Raw genomic sequence first — 26,541 nt, forward strand, 5'->3', positions numbered from 1 at the left:
GAACTACTGTAGGTTGTCTCTTTTCCTTCAATGTGCCTTAGATAATCACTGCACACAGGAACCACTAATAAAAATAGCTGTCATTTGTTGTCTACTGTGTCTAGAACTATGCTAGGTGCTTAACAAAATTGTCTTATTTAATCTTCACAGTAACATCACAGTAGTGCCAGATAGGAATAATCACTATCTTAACTTTATAGATGATAAAATCAAGTCTCAGAAACATTTAAAAAAATTGACTAACAGGGCTGGCCAGTTGGCTCAGTTGGTTAGAGCAAGGTGTTATAAACACCAAGGTCAAGGGTTTGGATCCTCATACTGGCCAGCCGCCAGAAAAAAAAATTGCCTAAGATTACACAGATTAAAAGTGACAGAGCCTGGATTTCACTATGTCAGATGCCAAAGTGCCATTATACTTTTAAATCCTACAGAATAGATTTAGTCACAACTTACATGAAAGATGATAACTGGTCCTATGACTTAACTATCCATTTCCTTTTCTCAAGGAAAGACCATCCACCCTAGAGTTCAGGATATCATACTTATCATACTGTTCCCTTGGTACAGTTCCTATTATGTATTTAAAAAACAGGGGGGAAACTATTACATTCCTGGAGGTGCTAAATACTACACACGAGGACACTATTTTGTGATGATGTAGGTCCTTTATGTAAGTAATTCCATTTGCAAGATTTTCCTGTAGTGTGGAATCTCTGATGATAAAGTAAGGGGTGAAATGTAATTAAAGGCTTACCCCTGTCGAAGTTTCTGATTTATCACGTGGAAAGCATTTAAGAAGGACATATCTGCACATGACCTGAGGCTATATACTCTAAACTGAATCAGATGAAAATTGCTCTTAGGAATCTTAGAATTTTCCAAGTACTTATGATAGCTAAAAGTAGATACAACAGTATCTAAAACAAGCATTTTATCATTTACTGTCTTCACAGAGTCATGATCCTGTGTGGTTTCTCCAATGCTCAGTTAGACCTGAGCTCTGACTGAAAGTTTTTCCACATTCATTACATTCATAAACTTTCTCTCCAGTATGAATTTTCGGATGCCTAACAAAGTCTGAGCTCCATCTGAAGGTTTTCTCACATTCAGTGCATCCATAGGGTTTTTCTCCACTGTGTATACTTCAATGCTGAATAAGGAGGGAACTCTGCCTGAAGGTTTTCCCACATTGACTGCATTCATAGCATTTCTCCCCAGTATGAATTCTCTGTTGGGTAACAAGATGTGAGCTCTGACTGAATACTTTTCCACAATCATTACATTCATAGGGTGTCTATCCACTGTGAATTCTGTGATGTATAAGATCTGAGCTTTGATTGAAGGCTTTTCCACATTCATCACATATATATGGCTCCTCTCCACTATGAATTCTCTGGTGCAGGATAAGGTTTGAGCTTTCCCTGAAAGCTTTTCCACACTGATTATATTCATAGGGATTCTCACTATGAATTTGCTCATGTCATATGAGATTGGAGCTCTGATTGACTGTAGTCACCACAAACATAAGGTTTCCTTCCAGTATGAATTCTTTGATGTATAACAAGGTTTGAGCTTCTACTGGAAAACTTTCCACATTCATTACACTTATAAGTTCTCTTTATCGTATGGATTTTCTGACTGAACAAGTCCTGACTTCTGTTTGAAGCTGTGGCCACATACCTTGCACCTATAAGTTCTTTCTTCTGCAGAAATGCTCTGGTATAGAACAAGTGGGCTCAGATCACAAATTCTCACTTTCTTATTAGCATTCAAATTTTCCTTCTCTTATGAGGATTTTCTTAAGAGTAATGCTTACTTGGCTGAACACTTTATCTTCAAAAGGGAAAGGTTGCAGTCCAGCCTCTGATGAGTTTAACTGTAACCTCTCCAAGCTGTTCTCACATTCATCGGATCCTAAGAATTTAGATCCCTAGGGTATTTGTTTTGGGTGTCCTGATTCTGTTTCTTCAAACATTTCTGCTTTAGCTTCCATCCCTTCTTCTCAGTATTTTTTTTTTCATTATCTGAAACATAAATTAAAAGTATAAATGGTTACCTCCTCATGCTAGGAGAAAAGAAATTCTTAGATGGGAGGGCAAATATCAAAGTAAAACATTTATATGTTTCGTTGAGCTTCTAAATTCTCAAAAATGGTTTTATGCCGCGTGATGTAATTCCAATAGATCCTTCTGACCCTTCACTGTAGATTCAATAGCAGAGAGATGAACAGGACAGTGACTGAGAGACCGTGGAAGGAAAAAAAATGGTTTTATAATCTGGGAAAGAGAAAAGCTTCTCAATTTAACTTTGGTCTCTCTAGGATATAAATTCCCAAACATGGATGATCATCAGAATCACATGGGGGAGCTGCTGAATCAAAAGGAATCTACTGTATTCTTCTCTCTGAAGACTGTCTTTCTCCTTTATTACTTCAGTTCCTGGATCCTGAAATTTCCATTATTCAAAAGACCAGCCCTGGATGAACTAGAATCTCCTAGTTCTAGTCTCAGAATCTTAGAAAAGAGAGTCAGCTGGATGACACTTGCGTTAATATCACCCAGATAACTCCTCTGCTTTGCTTCCATACCCACCAACCAACCTTCAGATTAGAATCTAGCTTCCCATGTAGATTTTCCTAGGGAGAGAATGTGTTGACAGCCCACTCAATTTCTTTTTTTGCTTTGTTTTGTTTTGGCAGCTGGCTGGTAAGAGGATCTGAACCCTTAACCATGGTGTTATCAGCACCACAAGCCCACTCAATTTCTGAACCAATCGTCAGCTGTCCTGCCCCAAGGTTCTAATCTTACATTATTCTTGAATAATTTCCCTACTGTACTGGGTTGAATAGTGTCCCTCCACATTAATGTCTATCTGGAACCTGTGAATGTGACCTTATTTAGAAATAGGGTCTTTGCAGATGTAATCAAGGTAAGATGAGGTCATACTGATTTAGGGTGGGCTTAAATCCAATATGACTGTGTCCTTATAAGAAGAGGGAAATCTGGACACAGAGACAGACACACAAGTAAGGTGGCCATATGAGGATGGAGGCAGAGATTGGAATTATGCTACCAGAAGTCAAGGAATCCCTGGGACTACCAGAAGTTGGAGGAGGCAAGAAGGATCCTCCCCTAGAAACTCCAGAGGAAGTGTGGCTCTGCCAACACCTTGATTTCAAAGTTCTAGCCTCCATAACTGTAAAGAAATAAATTTCTGTTGTTTTCAGCCATCCAGATTGTGGTAATTTGTTACAGCAGCCCTAGGAAACTAATATGCCTACTATGAAGTCCAATTACTTTTTCAGAAAAAAGTCAGTTTTTCTGTTCCTCTCATTCCTCATTGACATTACCATTGTGGCTTTCTGGATTTCATGAGATTATCGCAAGAGTGGAGCATAGTGGTTAAGAACATGGGCTCTGGATATAGACTTCCTGGATCTGCCTCTACCATTAACCTACTGTGTGATCTTTGCTTACCTAAACTTACTGTGCCTCAGTTTCCTCATCTATAAAATATGAACAATAATAGTACTTAAGAGATGTTTTGTGAGGATGAAATGAGTTAATAAATATAACGTGCTTAGCATAACACCTAGCTCAAATCAGGACTCAATAAATAATGGGTATTTTAAATTTTGTTATTTAGTTAATAATCTTGGAAACAAGACTTTCCTGCTCCAATTTAAACTGGACAATACTGTTACTTGCACATCACTTTCATCTTGTTAAGTCCTGTCAAAAACCTTTAATTTTCCCTATTTATTACTGTAGCAATTCTAGCTTTCTTTTACTTGATTTCGAAAAATGTCCATCATCTGGTCCCAACCTAGTCATCTAATGTTATTTTACTCCATAGGGCAGAGTTTTTTGTTCACTGTTGTATCCCAATGCCTAGAACAGTGTTTGGCATATTCTATTTATTCAGTAATCAGTTATTAAATGAATGAATACTGTCAATGCAAAACTGCTGCTCCAAATACCCCCATGTTGGACCTAGCCAAGTCCAACTCTGCCTTCCAAGTCCAAATCAGGTTCTATATCCTTTAGAAGGCATTCTGAGAAACAGAATAGTGAAGTGGTTAAGAGCAGACTCCGGAGCCAGACTATCTTAATTCACATATTGGCTCTGTTGCTGTCTAACTCTCTAACTTGGACATGTTTCTCAACTTGTCTGTGTCTCACCTATTTCATAAGGTTTCTACCTTAATAGGGTTTTCACCTACTTCATAGTGTTGATAAAGATTAAATGAATTAATATAAAACTCTTAGAATGGTGCCTGCCACAGAGAAAGTGCTAGTTAAGTGTTTAGGGCAAAAATAAGTACATAAAATATGAGATACAAAATTTAACTTTTAGTTATACACTGTCATATTTTTTACCAAGTTCAAGATCATTTGACTCTTTTTCTCTTCTCTTTATGTCCAAGTCAATTGTTCTTTTTCTTTTCTTTTTTCCTTTCAGCTCCCACATTATAAATCAGGAGTATATTCTCCTTTATTTGGACTCTTTTAACAGTCTCAAAACTGGTCAGTTTCCTGCCTTCCTCTAATTATATCTGTTTACCTGCCACCACTGTTAAAGTACTTTTTCCTAGCACATGGCTCCATTCCATGAAAAAAAAAAAAAAAAAACCCCACAAAAATCAGTGAAATAATACAATAAAATAAAATAAAAATTACTTTTTCTTAATTAATGCTGTCAGTCTCTGATTTAAAGCAAAAATATTCTGGATCCTGGGAGCAGTCAAAGATCTAGGCCTCTAGCTGTAATGACTGACAGCTCTTTTATCACTTAACAGAGTTTAGATTTGTACTAGAGTCAGCACTGTATTAGTTAAATGCAGGCATTTATCCCTGTGTTCACTTTGGGACTTCTGATCACAGAGTAGAGGGAAGAGGAGGTAGGGAGAGGATATAGGTGGAAGAGCACAAAAAGGGAAAAGGCAGAAGTGGAAGAAAACAGAGTTGGTCCCAGAGAATTGACTGAAAAATTAACTAGATCTAGGCTGTTGCTACAGCAAACTGCTGACCCTTAACTCTTCCACCACTACTAAGCCTGAGTGCACCAGACCAGGAAATCCCAGGTTCCAGCTGAGGCACACTGTATGAACCAAGCCTGACTTCATCTAGCACTTCAATCCTACATGCAAAAAGGATGACACAGGATTTTGGAGGCAGTGAAACTACTGTTTGATGCTATGATGGTAGAAGTTATTATACATTTGTTCAAACCCATAGAATGTACATCACCAAGAAAGAATCCTAATGCAAACTATGGACTTTGGGTGATTATGAAATGCCAATGTAGGTTCATCAGTTGTAACAAATGTATCACTTTGGGGGGGATGTTATAATGGAGGAGGGTATGCATGTGTGCAGCCAGGTAGTACATGGGAAATCTCTGTACCTTCTTATTTTTGCTGTGAACCTAAAACCACTCTAAAAAAAATAAAGTCTTAAAATTAAAAATTTTTTTAAAAGGGAGGGATGCTATAGACTGAATAGTGTTCCTCCAAAATTCATATATTGAAGTCCTAACCCCCAATGTGATGGTATTTGGAGATGGGGCTTTGGGGAGGTAATTAGTTTGTATGGGGTCAGAAGGGTAGGGCCATCGTGATGCCATTAGTGCCCTATAAGAAGAGACACCAGAGAGCTTTGGGTGTCTCTCTCTCCAACATTTGAGAATACAGAGAGGGCAGACTAGAGAGTTCTCACCAGAACCTGACCATGCTGGCACCCTGATCACTGACTTCCAGCCTCCCAAAGTGTGAGAAAATAAATTTCTCTTTTGTGCCATCCAATCTATTGTATTTTGTTAGGCAGCCTGAGATAAGACTAGAACTGGGGTGTGTGTGTTAGTTATAGGCAGAAGGATCCCATGTCCAAAAGGTAAAGCTAAAAATTCTGGAAGGAGCCAGTAAGTCATCAGGATGTCTCATCTTATTTGCTAGAGGCATCTTTTGGGGAACAGGTGATGGGGGTGGGTAGGTGGAAGGCAGGGGACTTGGCCAGTAAGTCTGACTTTTTATTGAAGAGTTATTTCAAAACAGGGAACAGAGACAGTTCTGCACCCCATAGGCGTTTGTGATGCAGGCACCACCCTGACATGTAAGGCACTAGGCAGCCAGGTGACATGGTCCTTGCTGTCTGGGAATTGTGCCAGCAAAAGCTGGCTGCCCATCTGCTTGTCTCCGCCTTCCTCCCTCTTCTTGAGATCTGGACTTTGAATGAACCCGGGACCCTGAGATAGTGCCGGGCGCGTGGCGCGCCGTCTCCCGCTGCTGAAATACCAGCTGTCGAGGCGCTCGGCGAGGGAGGGCCATGTGGCCGTCGCGGGCTGGGGCAGCGCCCGAGGGCCTCAAAGGTGCGGGCCGGACCGCGCGAGTGGTCCCTGACCTGAAGGAACCGGGGGACACGTGACTGTAGTGCCTAAGAAAACACGCTGTGGAGTCAGGCAGGCCCGGACTTGAATTCCAGTTTCTTCACTCACTCGTTGTGGGTTTTAGGGCAAATTACTTTGTCCTGCTAGACCTTCGTTTCCTATTTATAAAACGGGGATAACAGTAGCATCCACCACTAAAGACTGAGGTAGGAGTACAAGGAAAACATTGGTGTCAAGTGTGTATCACAGGATACGACACATAGGAAGTACAGAAAAATAATGGATCTAGGTAAGGAGGGAGCATTCTTGACAGAGGAACAGCTTGTAAAAGGCCAAGGGCAAGAAGGTGGTGCCTAGGTCCTTGGGGAACTGCAGAGAGTTCAGGGGTAAAGGTTGGATTTTTTTTTTTTAATTTATTTTACTTATTGAATCAAAATCAATTATATATATTTTTGGGGTTGAACATTGAGATATGTTGATTAAATCAATATCACTAGCATATGTATTGTTACAAATCATTATTCTTTATGCCCCTTGTCTAATCTCACCCCTTCCCCCATTCCCTCCCCCTCCCCCCTCTAATTGCCCTAGAGTAAAGGTTGGATTTAGAAGGGAAAGGTAAGCACTTTGCAAAAAGCCCTCGCCAACTAAGTCAACCCTGCCACTGTAATATATCCTTCTCCTTCCTGGCTCTTACCATGGTTGTAATTTTATTTACGATTCTAATTAATCTTGTAACCTAAGGGGCAGGGTCACCTAAATGCCTGGGCACTTACCCACAGCTGAAAAGTTACAGGAAGTGAACGGGTCATAACCCTTTGTTCTGAGTTTCTGTTGTTGCAGGAGGTGGCAGGAAGTCATGAACCCTGAAATACTAGATAGGTATCAAAATATATCAGCTGAAACTGAAATACAGGCTCCAGAGATTAAATTAGGTGAATTTCTGCCCAAGGAAGAGCTGGGATCTCTACATCTCCTGTCCCTGTTTTACGTGATGGGTCAATGACAGCAGAGAGCCTCAATTTGCCACCTGTAGACGGTTAGCTGTACCAGTTGAGGGCTCAAGGCTTAGCCCCCGTGACAACTTCCTGAGGTCTCGTTGTTGCCCAAAGGACACATTACTTCTTGGTTCCAAATGCACATTTGGCTTTAAAACTGACCATTGAACTATGTCAACCAATCCAAATTGAACAAGCCCTATCCATCATTTACACAGAGGACCTCAATGAGAACTTGGGTGGGAAGTTAGCTGAGAACTTTGGCTATATAAGACAATCCCTTTCCCTTGTTTGGGGAGACACTGCTCTGGGAGTTATTCCCAGTGTTCTCCTTACTTGCAAATCCTATCCTGGTCTTTGTGTTTTTGCACTCTCTGAGGGAAGGACTCCCTCCTCTACTATTATGATTTCTACCAGCATAGAGACTTGCCTACTTCTGCTCACATCTCTTTGTAGCCCCCAGTTCCTGACACATATTAGAAGCTCAATAAATATTTATGGAATGAGTAGATGAGTAGGGCCAGATCAGAACACATATGGCACATTAAGGACTTTTGACTTTAGGCTGATGTTAGTGGGAAACCACAGCAGAAGTTTAGAGAGGAGGTGACACCATCATGGTTGTTCTAGAGAAAGGTCATTCAGGCTGCCCTATAGAGAAGAGTTGGAAGCAGGGAGGCATGTTGGGAGGCAGTGGTAATAGTACAAGCAAGAGATGATGGTGGCCTCTAACTAAGGGCATCAAAAATAGAGAAAAGTGCACTAAATTGGCAGATTATTGGATAACATTCCCTTCCTCTTCTGTACTCACATGCTCTCTCCCCCAAGTTTGGTAGTAATTCTTGTTTCCTAGGAGATATTTATATGAAGAAACCTCTCCTAACCTACATTCCAAATCACCCCTGTTCCTCAAAGAGATTATCAGACTCTGATTTCCTCTCAGTTCTGGTCCTCCTGGAGTTTAATTCTTTAGCTGTTTAAAGTTTCACGAAGGCAAACTTTTATCCTTTAGGCTTTTTTCCTCAAAGTTTCAAAATAGGCTGCTCCTTAACAGGTAGATCTTATTCTGCACAATTCAGGTTTACAGACTGGACACTGATACATTAACGCCTGCTACCCATTAAAGCTTTGAATGGGTTTTCATTTCAAGAACTGTCTGCTCATCTGAAGATTTAACACTGTTGTCCTCCCTCAGAACCCACAGGACTGTAAATTCCTGGAAGAACAATGACTGTCCTTCTCTAGCCATCTAACCATGGCCCCTGGCACATATTAGGTAGTCAATAAGCATTTCCTGAATAATTTTTATTTCAACATTCACAGTTGAAAACATTTCCATACTGTAACAAAATTTTCCTTGTTTTCAAATGTTCAATATATGCAGTTTAATTCAAGCTCCATCAGGGATGAAATGGTTAGTTTTCAATTTGCGGATTTCAAGTAATCATTAATACTTCAAAAAGTCCAAGGTGAATTATATATTTACCCACAAAAGGGATAAAAAGACTAATGAAAGTGTTGTTTGCTTTGGCTGGAATTTTAGTACATAGGTCTGATTATGTCGTGCCAATCAGAAGCATGATTGGTGGTTATACATGCATTTGAATAGCCAAAAATAAAGAACTAAACGCAGTTTGGTAAACATAATCTTTTAAAACACAGGACACCGGGAAGTAAAAAAGAGAGTTTTGATGTTTAAAAAGTTGGAAACCACTGCATTAAATTACCTTCAAGTGCCTTTTAGTATCCTGCTTGTCCTTGTGAGCATCACCTTTCACTGTACTGCACTGTAAGGACAGGTAAAGGAGCTGGAGGTAGGTCTTTTGGAATAAATTCTCAATTCGTTTCTTTTATAAAATTAGAATGCTAAATTGTTCCAGCCAATAACAGTTCTGATTAGGTAGAACCTGGGTTAACTAAAAAAAAATTAAGTAATTTTTGATCCAAGTGTATCATTGATGACAACTATTTTGAGTTTTCTTTTGCTTCCCCAATATATTCAAAAGATATTCTCACTTAAAAAGAGTATTAGTTTATGTGAGATTATTAAAGAGCTAAACCTCTGAGTCAGGTGATGGGGGTAGGCAGGCTTCTCAACCCCCTGCACCACATATCACCCACATGCAGCCAGCTTTCAGAGATGGTGTGAATGGGCTTCTCCACTACAGGACGTCCCTTTACTATTCAGGATGCCCCTCTGGGGAAGCCATAGCTCCAAATGCTTTGAACTTTAACAGGTCATATTCTTTATGCCATCCACAAGATACCCTTCTATTATACATTTTATATTTTGTTTGTAAATACCTCATCTTTTGTTTAAAATTAATTAAAGCTCCAGATGCCCTTTGATGTGTCAACAACAAATTCTTGTTTTCTCATTTAAACCTCAAAATTACCCCATGAAGTAGATTATTTTGTCACCATTTTATTAATGAGAAAACTAAGGATCAGAGAGGGTAAATAATTTGCTCCAGGTCTAATACACATTGTACTTATACTGGGATTCAAACCCATGTCTTACTGCTTCTAAAGTCTGTGCTCCCTCCGCTACAGATTGCCTCCCTTGGAGCAGTTCCCCAAACTAATGGTTTCTTTCAGACTCTGGATTCCTCTTGGGATGCACTGACATTGTTCTCATCACACTGAAATGCTTGCTTAAATGGCCCCAGGGGACGGGAGTTCTAAATGTCCATGGGCAGGGTTTCTAAACTGTGGCATTACTGACACTTGGGCTAGATAATTCTTTGTTGTGGGGCTGTGTACCTTTTACATTGAGCAACATTCCTGGTTGTTAGAAGCCAGTAGTTGCCTACTCGGTGTGGAAACCAAAATGTCTCTAGATATTGCCAAATGCCCCCTGGGGAGCAAAATCACCCCAGGTGAGAAACGCTGACTCCCTTCAGTGGTGCATCTCACAAGTACTTCCACTACAGAAAGATAGGAGGTTGAAATTCACTTTATCTTCCATTGTCCCTTTTGGTAACTTTCTTATCTGATGACTCATGTAAATTAATATACAATCTGCCAGTCATTCAGAAATATTTAACGACTGAATCTGATTGCACAGATAGGCAGGGCCTAATTACCAATATCAGTTACCAGGTTACATTATGACTGGCCTCTCTCCAGTTCTGTTTAGACTCTCCAGTTTTCAAATGAGCTGTCCTGGTTCAAGACAAAACTGCTCTCTCTAATCACCTGACCTTTCAAAGTAGAGGCTGTATTCTAGTTCCTAAATGCCCTGCTCCAGCCCTAATTCCATTCTTAATATCTACTGTTCTCCAGTCTCTTGAACTTTCATTTCCTGATACTACTAGTAGTCAATACTCTTTCTCTGGGGAATACCTTACTTGTCTCTTTTTATTTGTTTTGTTTTTTTGTTTTTGTTTGTTTTTGGCTTTGGCAGATGGCTGGTATGGGATCACTTGGCTCTTGTACCCCAGCCTTCAGCTAGGATAAGAAATTACTTGTTGTCAAGTCATTTCTATTATTTTTTTTTTCCTCTCAATTTGTGGATCATTCTAATTAGCATTATGACATATGCGTGAACATATTTTTATAAGGAAGAAAAAAGAGGAATATGTGTAAAATGTATACCTAAATGAAGAATTTATCAAATTCATCCCAGAGAAAGATTTAATCACCCTAAAGTACTGAAAGCAGATTTATACCTGTCACTGGACTAGGAAGTCATGATAGAAATGGCTCCTTCCATTTAGTTTTGGGGTTGTTGCCAACATGATTTCTAATTATTTTAATAATGATAGCAATCCCTTAAAACATTCTCAAGTAATTATATTCTTGGGACCATGCTCCAGTGTCAACTCTGAGACAGAAAAAGGCTATTATGTCCAAGAGTTTTTAGCTTTTCTACTTGATTACATGTGTATGTTTTTCATCTGCTAGGACTTTTCTAATATTTCTATCATCAAATGGTTTGTCCAACAACAAAAATCCTCTACAGTGCCATAAGATGTGGTCTCTATCAGGCTTTTCCTACTTTTACTACATTCATTGGGTTTCTCCTACCTATTAGAATAAGTCCTGTTTGAAGACTCTCTCATATTCCTCAAATTCCTTTCCAATATGAAGTTTGTGTTGAAGAAAAGTTGTGCACCCACTGAAGGCCTTCCCACAGTTGTTACATTCAAAGGGTCTCTCTCCAGTGTGAGTTCTCTGATGACTAATAAGGTGTGAGTTCTGACGGAAGCCCTTCCCACATTCGGGGCATTCATAGGGTTTCTCTCCAGTATGAACACAATAGTGTTTAATAAGATCTGAGCTGCCCCTGAAAGATTTCTCACATTTACTGCTTACGTAAGGTTTTTCTCCACTATGAATTCTATGATGTTTCATAAGGTCTGAACTCTGGTTGAAAGTTTTCCCACATTCTTTACATTTGTATAGTTTCTCTCCTGTATGAGTTATATGATGCCTGATGAGGTCTGAGCTGCCTCGGAAAGTTCTACCACACTAATTACAATGATAAGCTTTCTCTTCTTGGTGAGTTCTCTGCTCTTTCCTAAGCTCATCCTTTCTGAAGGTTTTTTCACATTCTTCAAGTTCTTCTTCAGTGTGAAGTCTCTGATGATTGAGAAAAGCAGTGTGCCAGGTTAAGGGTTTTCCACATTCCTTGCATTCATAGGGCTTCTCACCACTATGGATTCTCCCATGTTGAGTAAGGAGAAAATGCTGCCTGAAGGTTTTCCCACATTCATTGCATTGATGGGGCTTCTCTCCAGTATGAATTTTTTTTTTTTTTTTTTTTTTTTAAAGATGACCGGTAAGGGGATCTCAACCCTTGGCTTGGTGTTGTCAGCACCACGCTCAGCCAGTGAGCAAACCGGCCATCCCTATATAGGATCCGAACCCGCGGCCTTGGTGTTATCAGCACCGCACTCTACCAAGTGAGCCACGGGCCGGCCCTATAAAAAACTGAATTTTCTGATGTGTAACAAGATGTGACCTCTGGCTAAAGGCTTTCCAACATTCACTACATTCATTGGGTTTCTCTCCAGTATGAATTATCCAATGCGGAATTAGATCTGAACTTCCTCGGAAAGTTTTTACACACTTGGTATATTCATAAGGTTTTTCTTCTCTATAAATTCTCTGTTGTTTGATAAGGTCCAACTCAGTACAAGCTTTTTCCCATTCAAGTTTCTTTCTGGTATGAAGTCTCTGGTGTTTAAGAAAAGCTGTGTGCTCACTGAAGGATTTCCCACATTTGAGACATTCATACGGTTTCTCTGCACTGTGGAGTCTCTGGTGTTTAGTAAGGTGAGAATGCTGCCTGAATGCTTTTTCACATTCATTACACTTGAAGGGTTTCTCTCCAGTAAGAATTCTCTGACGTGTGACAAGGTGTGAACTTTGACTGAACATTTGACAACAGTCATAACATTCATAGGGTTTCTCTCCTGTGTGAATTCTGAGATGTATAATAAGATCTGAGCTTTGACTGAAGGCCTTCCCACATTCATTGCGTATGTATGGCTTCCCTCCACTATGGATTCTCTGGTGTAGGACAAGGTTTGAGCTTCCCTTAGAGGCCTTCCCACATTCTTTACATTCATAGGGATTCTCGCTGCTGTGAATTCTCTTATGTCTAACCAGATTAGAGCTCTGATTGAAGTCTTTCCCACATTCATGACATATATAAAGTTTCTTTCCTATATGAATTCTCTGATATATAATAAGGTTTGAACTTTGGTTAAAGTCTTTCCCACATTCATTACATACATATGGTTTCTTTCCTTTATGAATTCTCCCATGTATGATCAGGTTTGAGCTCTGGTTGAAGGTTTTTCCACATTCTTTATATTCATAGGTCTTGTTTATATTATGAATTTTCTGATCTCTTAATCCTAACTCTTGTTTGAAGCTCTGGCCAGAGACCTCATATCTATGGGATCTTTCTCCTGCATAAAGTATTTTTTCTCTTTCATTACATCCATGGCCTCTCTCTCCTACACTGGCTTTCTTGGGGATGAGATTCACTTCCCTGATACCTCTCTCTTGGGAAGGGAGATGTCTCACTGCATCCTCTAAGGGGCTTACCCAATGCTACAATAACCTGTCCTCAGGATCACTGGTTTCAACTAACTCATATTCCTGGGAGATATGTCTTTAAAGTCTTTCTGATGTAGCCTTTGATGAATCTTTTCCTTCAGAAATTTTCTTCTCTGACTTCCATTCCTTCATCTTATTCCTGGTCTTAGAATCTGAAATGATAAGTAGGTCATTCTATAATTCCTTACAAACAAATATGACTTCTTCTCTATACTGGAAAGTCTAAGAGGGAGGAATAAAGAACTTAGAAGAGGATCCTTCCCCCTCAGAGATTCAGACCTTATTAGACAAATTGTCGCTAGCACAGAAACACACACCCTGTAGGTGGACAAGAAACTTGCCAGGGTGCAGGCTGGAGCTGGCCTGAAGAATGCTGGAAAAATTCACTGGAGGAGGCAGGCAGTGTGGAGTGGGTCCTCAGGAAGTAGCCTGTGAGATGGGAGTAGGAACTCACTGGATGGTGTGGCTGGGCCCAAGCTGGTTCACAGGAACCAGCTTACTAGGGTGAGTGTCACCAGCCCTTCTACAAGTTGATCTGCTGGCAGCCACACCAATAAACAAATTAATTCAAAAAATAAAAATAAACAAAAGGAGAACAGTACACCTGTACCAGAAAGAGAAGTTCCTTTCCCTTCCTATGGCCATGAATTGTCCCTCCAGCATCCTCTACTGACAAAGTCTAAATCTTGTGCTAGCTGGCAAAGGAGAAATGTTTACAGGGGCCAGCTCCAGTAACAAGAAAAGCAAAGATGAGTGGACTTGGAGTTCAGAGGCAATAAATTTAATAACCGGTACACTACCCATTCTTTCCAGTATACCATGATAGTTAAGCAAATCTGACGCTGCCTCTCTGTGCTGTCATTTCAATATAAATCAGTTCTCCTTTTCACAGACCTGGAATTTTTCTTTCTGGTATTCTGGTGGAATTGCCTCCTTTTGTATGGCAATTTTATATCCTCCTGCAATTGGTAGACAGATGAGCTTATTGCTTCAGGGTGTTCATGTTATCAAATCCCTGGCCTTGCCCAGTCACAAAAACAGACTCTAAGCTCCTTGAGAGAGTCATTTCACTTTGGTCCTGCTGATATGAACTCTCTAATCATTAATATTCTTGCAATGAATGAGAAGCAACACAGCATAGTGACTAAGAACATGGACTGTAGGGCAAACCGTCTGGGACTGAATCCTGGCTCTATCACTTACTGACTGTGTGACCTCAGGCAAGTTACTGGAACTTTCAGTGCCTGTTTCCTCATTTAAAAAATGGAGATAATAATTGTACTCACCTCATATAGTTGTGAAAATTAAGTATATGTAAGTATATGTAAGACATTTAGAACAATGCTTGGCATATAGAAAGCACTGTACAAGTGTCTGCTGCTGTTATTATTACTATTATTATTAATTTTCACCTTTTAAGCCCAAGAATTATCATTCAGTAATGTGTCCCTAGCACAAATCTCCATATCCAGGCTGGATTTCATTTAAATAATATTCAAATCAATTATTAGAAAGGATTGGCTTTGTCATAATTTTCCATAAAGGGCTTTCTGTTTTTTTAGTTTGTTTGATATATATTGTTCAAAATTCAGAAATAGATTGTTTAAAAGATGGTAGAATAAAGGTATTTCTCCAGACCTACTGAAAACAATTAAAACAAGAGCAATTGAGATGAACTCCATCTTCAATGAAAGGACCATTTACAGATATCGCCCAAAGTATCATATCCCTGAAAGGCATATTCAGTGATCTTTTGATTAGAGTGAAGAGATCTGAAGCATTGTGTGTGTGTGTGTGTGTGTGTGTGCGTGTGTGTGTGTGTGTGTGTGTGTGTGTCAGGGGGGTGGTGTCAGAGAGAAAGTGGGGATTGTCCCTGTGGAGATCTAGTTTGCCATTTTAAAATGGGAAGGGACAAGGTATTAAAGAAGAAACCAGGCTGGCTGGTCACTTCTGTTATCCCCCACCTGCTTCCTAGCTAGGGAATACTGTCAGAGGTGAGGCAAGGTGAAGAAGGAGCAGATAGTGTATGCAGTGGATTGGATGGCCCCCCAGAGTCATCAAAGCTTAATCCCCACTGTAACTGTGGAGGGGGGGAAATCCTATTATGGGAATTGAAAGGTGGGGCCTTGAAGAGATGATTAGATTGTCAGGACCCTGCCATAGAGAATTGTTTCATGGTGGTCATGGGCATGGTTCTGAGGGCTTTAAAAGGAGAGCACAGGAGATATCTCTCTCTCTCTCTCTCTCTCTCTCTCTCTCTCTCTGTGCTCCACTATCCTGCCATGTGAGACCCCTGTGTCACCACCAACAAGGTCTTCACCAGATGTGTTCTCTGGACTTTGGACTTCCCAGCCTCTGAAATTGTAAGCAATAAATTTTATTTTCTTACAAATAACCCAGTTCCATGTATTTTGTTATAAGCAACAGAAATGGACTAAAACAGTGTGACTCAAATTTTATTGCAAAAAACTTGTGATCTAAAGGATTTTTTATTGTGTCTTATTGAACTCTTAGAAATCAAAAGCTGAAGGGAGTTATGCCTCTAGATTTGGTGAGGGTGTCTGTGGCCACTAGTCTGTATGCAGTGCCCTGCCTCAATTTCCTCTGCCTCTTCCCATAGTACTTTTTAATAGAGAGCCTCCTTCGTTCATGGTTGAGGAGTAATCATTAAGGTAAATTTGTGAGATGTACCTTTTATTTTTTAAGGAAAGAAAGGAACATGAGTGATAGGCAGATTAGAAGCATACATCTATGAGGAATACCGAAGGAATTAATAGGAAGCATTCAATAGAGTTTTCTTTCATCTCAAAGAAATTACAGACAAAATTCTACATGCTTATTATAGGAAAAAATGAAAAACACAGTAAAGCACAGAAAAGAAAGTAATAATCACCCGTAATCCCATAATCCACCTCCCGAAGATAACCACTGCTAATGTTTTGTTGTATGGGTGTACATTCTTTCAGTCTTATTTCTGGACATATATTTTTTCTAATACAAAAATGGGATTGTGTTATACACGTTCTTTTTGTCTCCTTTGCCCTGCTCGTAATACTGGAGAAGGATCTTATAAACATTTTCCTTTGGCCAGCTGGCTTTGTCAATAGAAGGCACTGGAGGAACTCTATAAGGCCAGACAAAGGCAAAGGGATGTCTCTTCCTGGTACCAGTGGGCTGTTTTGGTTTTTTGGTGGGGCCACCAGATCAACACATGGGAGGATTGCAGGCTCCCTGTGGTCCAGCTCTGGCCTGCCTATAAGCTCCAGTGAGTGTTTCCACCACCTGGCAGGCCTTTTCTTTGGATAAATATCTCCCCATTTGGCAGGCCACACCTACAGACAACTCTGGCCTGTGCCCTCTGGCAAGCTTTTCACCACTAGCAGTCTGTATGTACCGCTGGTGGCCACATCCTCTCTAAAAAGGTCTGAATCTCTGCTTTGGAGTGGGGGAGTCCTCTTCTGTGGTCTTGGTTCTCACCTTGTTTAATCTCCCTTAGTCCTAGAGGTAAGGCTGCTTTCTGCATTAACTATTTCCTTAGAGTCCTCTTTTAACCCTTTTAGTAATTAACTACCTTTTACTAGTTAAAAAATTCTTCATATTAAATGTTACTGTTTTGATTACTGGTCTAGTTTTCATCTCCTGACTGGATCCTGGCTGATAGAGATATATACCATCATTTCCTTCTAGATCTAGAATAAAGAGAAGATGATACAAGAAGAGCAGTAAAGGTGCTAGGAGTAGGAAACAAAAATATGTTTGGAAATAGTGCTAAAAGTTCTCCTTTCTTTAAGAATCATTAGGATCAAACTTTTCCATAGGCAAAATTTTTGCAAACTACCTAGTTCTTAGTTCCACATAGTTCTGCAGAGATGAGTGGCTGCACTGCTCAAATTTGCCCTCTAATTCCAAAAATGAAAGGAATATGGAGTAATTTAAGAAAATCTCCTCGGAGGATGTCCAGAGCAGAAGGAAACAGCACCTGAACCATAGACCTCCTCTACATTCCAACCCAGCTAAACTCAGTTCTGGGAAAAGGGGTTCATGTTTCAAATCATTCTTTGATTTGTTCTCCTGACAAACATTAACTGAGCATTTACCATGTTCTAGACATTGTACTAGATATTATGAATACAGTGATGAATATAAGATATGGTTCCAGCCCTCCAGGAACTTACAGTTTAATGGAGGGGAAATATGTGTATAATTGGATAATAAGACGGTGTGACTAGTGCTATGAATAAGGTTAGCACTGTCTGCTATGGTGAACCTAGAGTCAACAGAACATGGTAACTGCCTGTGGGGGAAGGAGAGGAGTCAAAATGACTCCATTTTCTGATGTAGGCAATGGGTAGCATATGGTGCCGTTAATGAAGACAGAGGTGAGATGAGGAAGAGTAGATTTCAAGGCCAGAAAGAGGAGGTTTGAAGATGAGTTCAGTTTTGGCCATCTCTTGGTTTCTAATAGGACTAAAAGGACAGACATGGTGTAAGCTCAGGGAGACTGAATGAGCTGTCAATATCCATCTTCATGGATTGGGCTAGATACCCTTCAACAGAGAGCAGAAGTGTTTTGTCTTCAAGAGCCAAAGCAACTGGGAATCTTTAATTCAACTGAGCTCTTTAAAAACATCTCTCTCTCTTTTTTTTTGGCAGCTGGCTGATTAGGGGAAATAACCCTTGACCTTTTTTTTTTTTTTCCTTTTTGTCTTTTTTTTGTGTCCGGCAACAGATCGCAACCCTCAGTGTCGCGCCTGTACCGGACCGGGACCGGCAACGGGATCGCAACCCTCGGTGTTGCGGCCGCACCTCGCTCAGCCAGTGAGCAGGAACCGGTCTGTATGTGGGATCCGAACCCTCGGCGGGAGCGCCGCCACACCCCCAAGCAGTGCACTGTAGCAGTGCGCCAGCGGGCCGGCCCAACCCTTGACCTTTGTGTTAGAAGGCTGTGTTCTAACCAACTGAGCTAACTAGGCAGGCCTTCATTTTTTGTTTTTTCAACCAAAACTCAGAGAACTAAGAGCATATGGCTTCTAAATTAGGGGACAGAGCCCTTACCCAGTGAGACCAGCTCTGCCTCTGTATCTAGCATCTCTTCCTTGTAGTGATCCCTCTGGGTGCAGGCCTTGTGCACAGCATCCTCTCAGGATTCATTCACAGCCACCTCCTGCAGCATCCTGAATTCCTGAAATAGAAGTTCCTGCCCAGGGCCGGCCCGGTGGCGCACTCGGTTGAGTGCGGCGCTTGGGAGTGCAGCGGCGCTCCTGCCGAGGGTTCGGATCCCATATAGAGACCGGTCCCCTCACTGGCTGAGCGCGGTGCGGGCGTGACACCGAGGGTTGCGATCCTGTTACCGGTCACGAAAAAAGAAAAAAAAAAAAGAAGTTCCTGCCCAGGGCCGGCCCGGTGGCGCACTCGGTTGAGTGCGGCGCTTGGGAGTGCAGCGGCGCTCCTGCCGAGGGTTCGGATCCCATATAGAGACCGGTCCCCTCACTGGCTGAGCGCGGTGCGGGCGTGACACCGAGGGTTGCGATCCTGTTGCCGGTCGCGGTACGGGTGCAACACCGAGGGTTGCGATCCTGTTACCGGTCACGAAAAAAGAAAAAAAAAAAAGAAGTTCCTGCCCAATAACTACCCAATAAAGTCAATAGCAGATACTCATACTTTCTCTTTTTAAATCTATACCACCTCTCATATTAACCCTGGTCTCAGTAGATAATCTCGCCTTTTGCTTTAAAAACGTGTGAGACCGTGTCGGGCTGGATCACAGACCCTTTTACCCCGTCCTGTGCAGGTCCTGTGCCAGGTAAGTGAAAGAAAAACTGAGCAGACATTGGCAAAGTGGACATGCTTTATTTCTAGACACAACTTCTGCCCATCAGCAATTCAGAGCCGCTGCCTTCCATACTGAAAGAGTACACACAACAGCGGCAACAAGCCAAGAGGTACACGGGCACACATGCGCACTAACTCTACTCCTATGTAACTTGTCTACAATGGATGTGCTGAATCGTACCCAGCTGGAGATGAGGCGAGGGGGACTGACTATACTGACTCCACTTTCCTCACAGGCCATGTGGTAAAAATCACTTCACATTACTCTATCTTTGCAAGCATTCTTCATCTTTACTGTATTTCTTCTCTTCTGTTCTCTAGTATTGATCTGTTCTTTTTTTCTGGCCAGTGTGGGGATCCAAACCCTCAACCTTGGTGTTAGAAGGCTGTGCTCTAACCAACTGAGCTAACCGGTTGGCCCTATTGTTCTTTAATCAGGCCCCTACTATGGGCTAGGTGGTTAGAATACAATAATGAGAGGGCCGGCCCGGTGGCGCACTGGAGAGTGCACCGCTTGGGAGCACGGCGGCACCCCCGCCGAGGGTTCAGCTCCCATGTAGAGACCAGTTCCCGCTCACTGGCTGAGCGCAGTGCGGGCACAACACCAAGGGTTGCAATCCCGTTACTGGTTAGTAAAAAAGACAAAAAAGAAAAAAAAAAAAAAAAGAATACAATAATGAGGATGACAGAGTCCCTGTCCTTGAGGAGCTTGTGGTGGCTGTTACAGACAATGTTCATTAAGTGGATTAAGGGCTCAATAATGGGAAGCATAGGGTGCTGTGGGACCTCACAGGAAGAGCACAGCCTCAAGGCCGTGGGATGGACGAGGAACCTTCCAGAAGGATGTAGCTTCTAAGCTGAGGCCTTAATGGTAATCTGATACAATCAGACTAAAAGAAAAAGGAAGGGCTTTTCAGATAGAGGCTACGGCATATATGAAGGCCGGGAGGTGAGAGAACCTGAAGCGCATTTGTGGATGCACCATGTGACTGACGCCCAGAGTGTAAGATAGCAAAAGATGAAGCTGGTGCAGTAACAGCCAAATCATGGGGGCCGTGTAAACCAGGGTCAGAAGTTCGGACTTTCTCATAAATGCAATGGGGAGCCACTGAGGGGGTTCAAGCAGGAGAATGACATAACCAGATTTATCTTTTTGAAAGACTCCTCTGTTTTATGGAAAATGGACTGGAAGGTGCAGCTGAGAGCTGATGTCAGTTAGGAAACCACAGCAGTAATCTATGTTGGAGACAGTGAGGGCCTAAATCAGCTATCACCAGTGGGGATACAGAGAAGCAGATTGAGCCCATATATTAAAGGAGCAAAACCAGGCAGAACTGGTGCTATTCCAGGTAGAGGGGGTGAAGGAAAGAAGTAGGCATGAAGGATGACATCCCAGTTTCTAACCTGAGTTGATGAAGTTGGGAGTAGTTGGAGTAAAAGAGTGGGGTGAGGGAGAGGATGTGATGGATGCCATTGCAGATGAGTTATGTCTGAAGTACCTGTGGCCATCCAGAGAAATGTTCAGGAAGCTGATGGGTCAACAGGTCAGGAGCCCAGGAGGAAAATCTAGAATGGAGACACAGATTGTGGAATCATCAGCATAGAGCTTGTGTCTTAAGCAGAAAAGTGGTACTGGTGATTGCAACTTAGAGGCAGCGTGGATTCAGGAACAGAACAAGGCTTTGGAAACAAGCAGAACCAAGTTAGAATCCCGGTTTCTTAATTTCCCTCAACCATCATTTCATCTAATGTGAAACGAATGTTACCACTTACTCCAAAGCATTATTGTACAGATTAAGTAAGATAATATATATAAAGCCATATCGGAACAGTTCTGGAAACATAGTGGATGCTCAATAAAAAAACTGTTGAATAAATGAATAGTAAGTTAACTCTTCCCTCTTTCCTTTGACTAACTAGTCCCTGAAATTCTTTCCTCCCTTGGCCTCTATAATGCATGATACTCCAGCCCTTCCACTTCTTACTGTCTTTACCCTTTCAGCTTTCTCCTGCTACTAAACGTCAGTGTTATTAAGGCTCAGCTCCTGGTCCTCTTTTTACATTCAATACGTCAATGACCATCACCTCTGGCTTAAGTTATCGTCTTTGAGCAGAATAAATAGCAAATCTAAAACTCCTATTCCTTACCCACATTTTGCCGTATATTCACAATGCATCTCCAGCCCAATGTCTTAACTGACAGTACGAATCAAATGGATAAAAATAAACACATCGTTTTTGCTTCTAGGGTTATTCCTTTATCATCATCTTCTGTCCAAATGACCAGTTTTCATTTAACAAATATTTATAATGAGCCTACTGCCATAGACTGAATGTTTGTGTCCCAGCAAAATTCATATAATGAAAGCTAATCTCAATATGATGGTATTAGAAGAAGGGACCTTTGGGAAGTGATTAAGTCATGAGGGCAGAGCCCTAATGAATGGGATTAGTGCCCTTATAAAAAAGGTCCAGAGTTCCCCTGTACCTTTTGCCATGTGAGTGCACAGTCAAAAGACAGCCATCTATGAATCAGGATGTGGGCCCTGACCAGACACTGAATCTGCTGGTGACTTGATCTTGGATTTCTCAGCCTGCAGAACTATATTTTTGTTGTTTATAAGCCACCTAGTCTATGGTATTTTTGTTACAGGAGCCCAAACAGACTAAGAAACCTACAATGTCCAGGCACTATTCTAGGCCCTGGAATACACTGATGAACAAGATAAATCCCTGCCCTCATAGGGCTTGTATTCTAGAGATTTTAAAGACAGAAGCACAGCAGTTTAGTGCTACCTAAAATGTGATCCACATGCCAACATCAGCATCACACAGGAGATGAGTAAAAATGCAAATTCTCAAGGACAATCCCAGACCTGTTGAGTTGGAGTCTCTGGGGTGGGGCCCAGCAATCTGTTTTAACAAGCTCGCCAGGTGATTCTTATGGATGCTAGAATTTGATAAACACTCCTTTGGTCATCGTTGACTCTGAAAACTGCTCCTCTGTCTCTCCAACTCCATCTTAATCCAGACCTTTTCACCTCATGCTTGGATTGCTGTAAAACCTCTCAACATGTTTTCTGCCTCCAGTTGATACTGGTTACACTACCAGATGAAATCAGTTTCTAAAGCATTGCTTTCATTGATCAAAAACCTACCGTGAATTTCTTATCACCTACTAAAGGAAACAATAGCTCCTTTTTGACTTACAGAGCTGTATTGGTTTCCTAGGGTCACCGTAACAAAGGACCACAAATTGGGTGGCTTAAAACAACAGAAATGTATTCTCTCACAGTTCTAGAGGTGAGAAGTCTGAAACCAAGGTGTTGGCAGGGCTGCTTCTTTCTGCAGGCTGTGAGGGATAATCTGTTCCATGCCTCTCTGCTAGCTTCTGGTGACAGCTGGAAATCCTTGGCATTCCTTGCCTTGTAGATGCAGCACTCCAATCTCTTCACATGGCATTCTCACTGTGTCTCTGTCTCTTCACATAGCTATTTCTTGTTATGACACCAGTCATATTGGATCAGGGGCCTACTCTACTCCAGTATGACTTCATCTAAACTAATTACATCTGCAATGACCCTATTTCTTTCTTTTTTTTATTTTTTATTTTTATTGAATCAAAATTGATTATACATATTTTGGGGGTTCAACATTGAGATATGTTGATCAAATCAATATTACTAGCATATATATTGTTACAAATCATACTTATTCTTTATGCCCCTTGTCCAATCTCTCCCCATCCCCTCTCCCTCACCCCCCTCTAATTACTCTAGATTTCTTCTCTCCTTCTGAAAGAATACTCTGAAAGAATAAATCAATAGAAAACTCTATTGATTTGTTGCCTAGATGATCTGTCCAATGCTGAGAGGTGTGATCAGGTCCCTCAATATTTATCATAGAGCAGATGCTCCTTCTGTCACTCTGAAATGGGTTTTGTTGGAAGAGACGTCCTCTTCTTTTCTTTAACTTTGCTGATGACTCTCCTTGTGTCAATGCCCTCCAGTGGCTGGCGGACCATCTGTGTGGTGGTTGTGGCATCTAGCTGCTTTAGTGGCAGCCATGGTTATTGTGGTGGCTGTGATGGGCCATCCACATGGAGGTGATGTTTTTGGCATGCTCCTTTGTGCTGGTGGTATGCCTGGTTGTGGGGAGTGTCCGGTCTCCGGCTCCATACCTTGGGTCCCCGGGAGGGCCCTGAGTCACTGGCATAGTGTGCCTGGTTGTGGGAAGGGGGTCTGGTCCCTGGCTCCAGACCTTGGGTCCCCCGACAGGCCCCAATGTGCTGGCACGGTGTGCCTGGTTGTGAGAGGGGTGTCTGGTCCCCTTCTCCATGCCTCGGGTCCCTGGGCAGGCCCTGAGGCACTGGTGCGATGTGTCTGGTTGTGGGAGGGGGCGTCTGGTCCCCTTCTCCATGCCATGGGTCCCCCGGTGAGCCCTGAGATGCTGGTAATGTGAGTGGTTGTGGGTGGGGGTCTGGTCCCCAGCTCCATGCCTCATGTCCCCTGGTGGGCACCAAGGTGCTAGTGGTGTGCCTGGGCCAGAACTAATTTTTTGTCCTTTGCTTACTTCTAAAATGGGGGAACTTCCTGTGGGAACCAGTACTTGAGCTGTGTTGTTGAGCTAAATTGCTGCTTTGGTGCTGTTTCCCTAGGGAAGGCTTTTTGTGTAGCTCAGGGTTTAATGGTTGACCTTATAGGTACTTCTGACTCTCCAGAGACCTGGTGCACCTGGGTTGTGTAGAAACTCTGATCTGGGCCTGAGTCTTTTCATCAAAATGCACCTCATGGAATTCTGCATTCCTGACCAGTCTCCTCAGAGTGGTCCTGCACTGACTGGGGGGCAGATCGGCTGTTCTTGCTGTGTCCCAGTGTTCTCCCGGTGGGCCCATCTCGCCACCGCCCATGCTCCAAACACTTCCCATGGGACGAGCCCTGCTCTGGTCCTTGTGATGACTCACTGGCCTCTGAATGGCTCCCTTTTTTCAGCTGTTCTGGCTCCTCACTCCTGCGTGGGTCCATGGGAACCCTATCAGTGGTCTTGCTGTCCTGGGTGCCACCAAGGCCCTCTTCTACCCTGCCACCTCCAAGTAATTCCATCTGAAGGGCACAGCTGCGGCTTCTGTGGCTCCTGCTCCATGTGCTCAGCAGTTCCAGCCTTAAAGGGGCCTCAGCCCGAAATGCTCAGAGCCGCTTTTTCTTTCTGTCATCATAGTTTCTCCTGCCTTCATGAACTCCGTAGGTCTCTCCTCCTCTTCCCCTGAGCTCCAGTGGCCCCAGCTTGGCTGATGTTACATTTTTATAGTTGTAAATTGGTTGACTTGTGGGAGAGAGTGATGCTGGGGACCATCTATTCCAACATCTTGATTGGAACTCCTGCAATGACCCTATTTCTAAATATGATCACACTCTGAGGTAATGGGGGTTAGGACTTCCACATATCTTTTTGGGGGAACAAAATTCAACCCATAACAATAGCTCTACTCTATGTAATATTCACCTAAGAGCAAATCTGTGCTCCAGTGTCCTCCCTAATCTTTCCATATCCTATGCTTTTCCTACTCTGTGCCTTTGCCCATGGCTCCCCAACTTATGATGCCCTTCCTGCTCTCCTTCACCTACCTCTGGAAGCAAAAACTCAAATAGCTGCAAGAGGCCAGGCAGTCAATCAGAATGAGAGATGCAAACTAAAATGATAAATGACAGCTGTCAGGGAGATGATGGAGATTAGTAGGGACCTAAAGTGAGTCTGAAGGAGGGAGTTGCTACTCAGCTACCGCTAGTTGCACCATGCAAGTATGTGGGCCCTGGTTGGCCACATCTTCTGATTTTTCAAGAGATGGTGGAAATCTTGATTGTGTGTGTGACAGAGAAATTTCATGATTTTAAAATGTTGGCCACTGATTCAAATAAAAAACAAACAGCATGAACCAAGAAAATGTGTCTACAGTCAAACCTGGCCCAGGGATCTTTATTTTCCAACTTGCACGAATACTTCCCACTATTTCAGGCCCAGCTCAGTTATGACCTTCCAACTATTTCAAACCTTTTAAATTCACATTCATGTGCATGTATTAGGTAATGCTGCACAAAGATAGAATCCATGTCTAGAGGAATATTCATGTACATGAAACAAGGTAATAAGTACTTATGAACCAGACGCTAAATAAGCACAGATGAAAAGCTTCATAGGAAATGGAGGCAGGGAGTTAGCAATCTGGAAGACCTCCCAAAGGAAATGACTTTTGAAGCTGCTCCTAAGAGAATATGCAGAACTTCTCAAAGAGACCAGCCTACCTAAATCCCTCCCTCCTTTGAACTCCAACAGTACGAATATTTTAGATAGTGGAAGCTCTCTGAACTATACAGAGAACTAACATTCCTGTGATTTAGTCTAGTCTCTCCAACGGGGTTCTCGGTCACTCTGGAGCGTAGAAACCAGATCTCGGTTAGATGTACAAACGCTCCTGGCACAGCGTCAGGCATGGAATAGGGTCAATTTACGCCTGACGAGCGAGTCTGCGCCTGGGGAGATGCCCTCTGCTGTACTCACAGGAGGGAACTGGAACAGACAATGGTCGGGGGACGCGGCAGGGGGCGAACCCTGGGCGGTGCACGCCAGGATCGAGCAGAGGGCCAAGGGCACAGAAGGCCCAGCCCTGCGCACCACGCGTCCACGTCTACCGGGGCCCCGGCCTCCCCCCACCCGGAGGCAGCAGGGCGCCAGCGCCCGCCCCGAGATCTGCTCCCCACCCTGCCTCCCAGAGGGACGCAGGCGCCAGGGCCCGCAGCTCTTGCGAACGCAGCCGGGTCTCACCTCCAGGCCGCCCCCAGCCTCCCGCTCGATCGGGGACCTCTCCAGGGCCACCATCGCGCAGCTCCTGCACCGCGGACCCCGCGCCCGGGCGACCTCTGCCGGACCGCTCCCCAGGGCACAGGTCTCCGGACTCCCGCCCAGCCGCCCCCGGGCTGCGCTCGCCCATCCGCGCGCGTGTGCCCCAGGCCGCCTCCCACCGCCGCAGGTGTCTCCTCTGCGCAGACTCGGCCTGTCCGCTCTGCCGCAGTGGACGCCGCTCAGGTGGGTCTGACTGCCCCAGGGGCCCGCGCCGCGCAGGTTGGGGTACCCCGGCCGCCAGCGCCACGTGAGGAGGTTACCACAGAAACGCTGGATCTTCTGGGGTCCTAGACTCGCCTAGGGCCGCGCTTCGACCCCTCGAAATAATTTTTACAATTTTCTTCTGCCCTTTTAATCT

At 42.9% G+C, this 26,541-nt stretch overlaps 1 protein-coding gene across 1 annotated transcript; it reads right to left on the bottom strand.

The window, feature by feature from the left end:
- Positions 1-955: 955 nt before the first annotated feature.
- ZNF594 (zinc finger protein 594) lies at positions 956-26,271 on the bottom strand. Its single transcript, XM_008573462.1, is given in 7 exon segments — positions 956-1,440; positions 1,514-1,575; positions 11,500-11,855; positions 11,985-12,137; positions 12,330-12,436; positions 12,593-13,303; positions 25,995-26,271. Coding segments are annotated over 7 exon segments (2,151 nt in total).
- Positions 26,272-26,541: the final 270 nt, after the last annotated feature.

Source organism: Galeopterus variegatus, unplaced genomic scaffold, assembly GCF_000696425.1.
Source record: "Galeopterus variegatus unplaced genomic scaffold, G_variegatus-3.0.2 Scaffold923, whole genome shotgun sequence".
Classification (NCBI taxonomy): domain Eukaryota; kingdom Metazoa; phylum Chordata; class Mammalia; order Dermoptera; family Cynocephalidae; genus Galeopterus; species Galeopterus variegatus.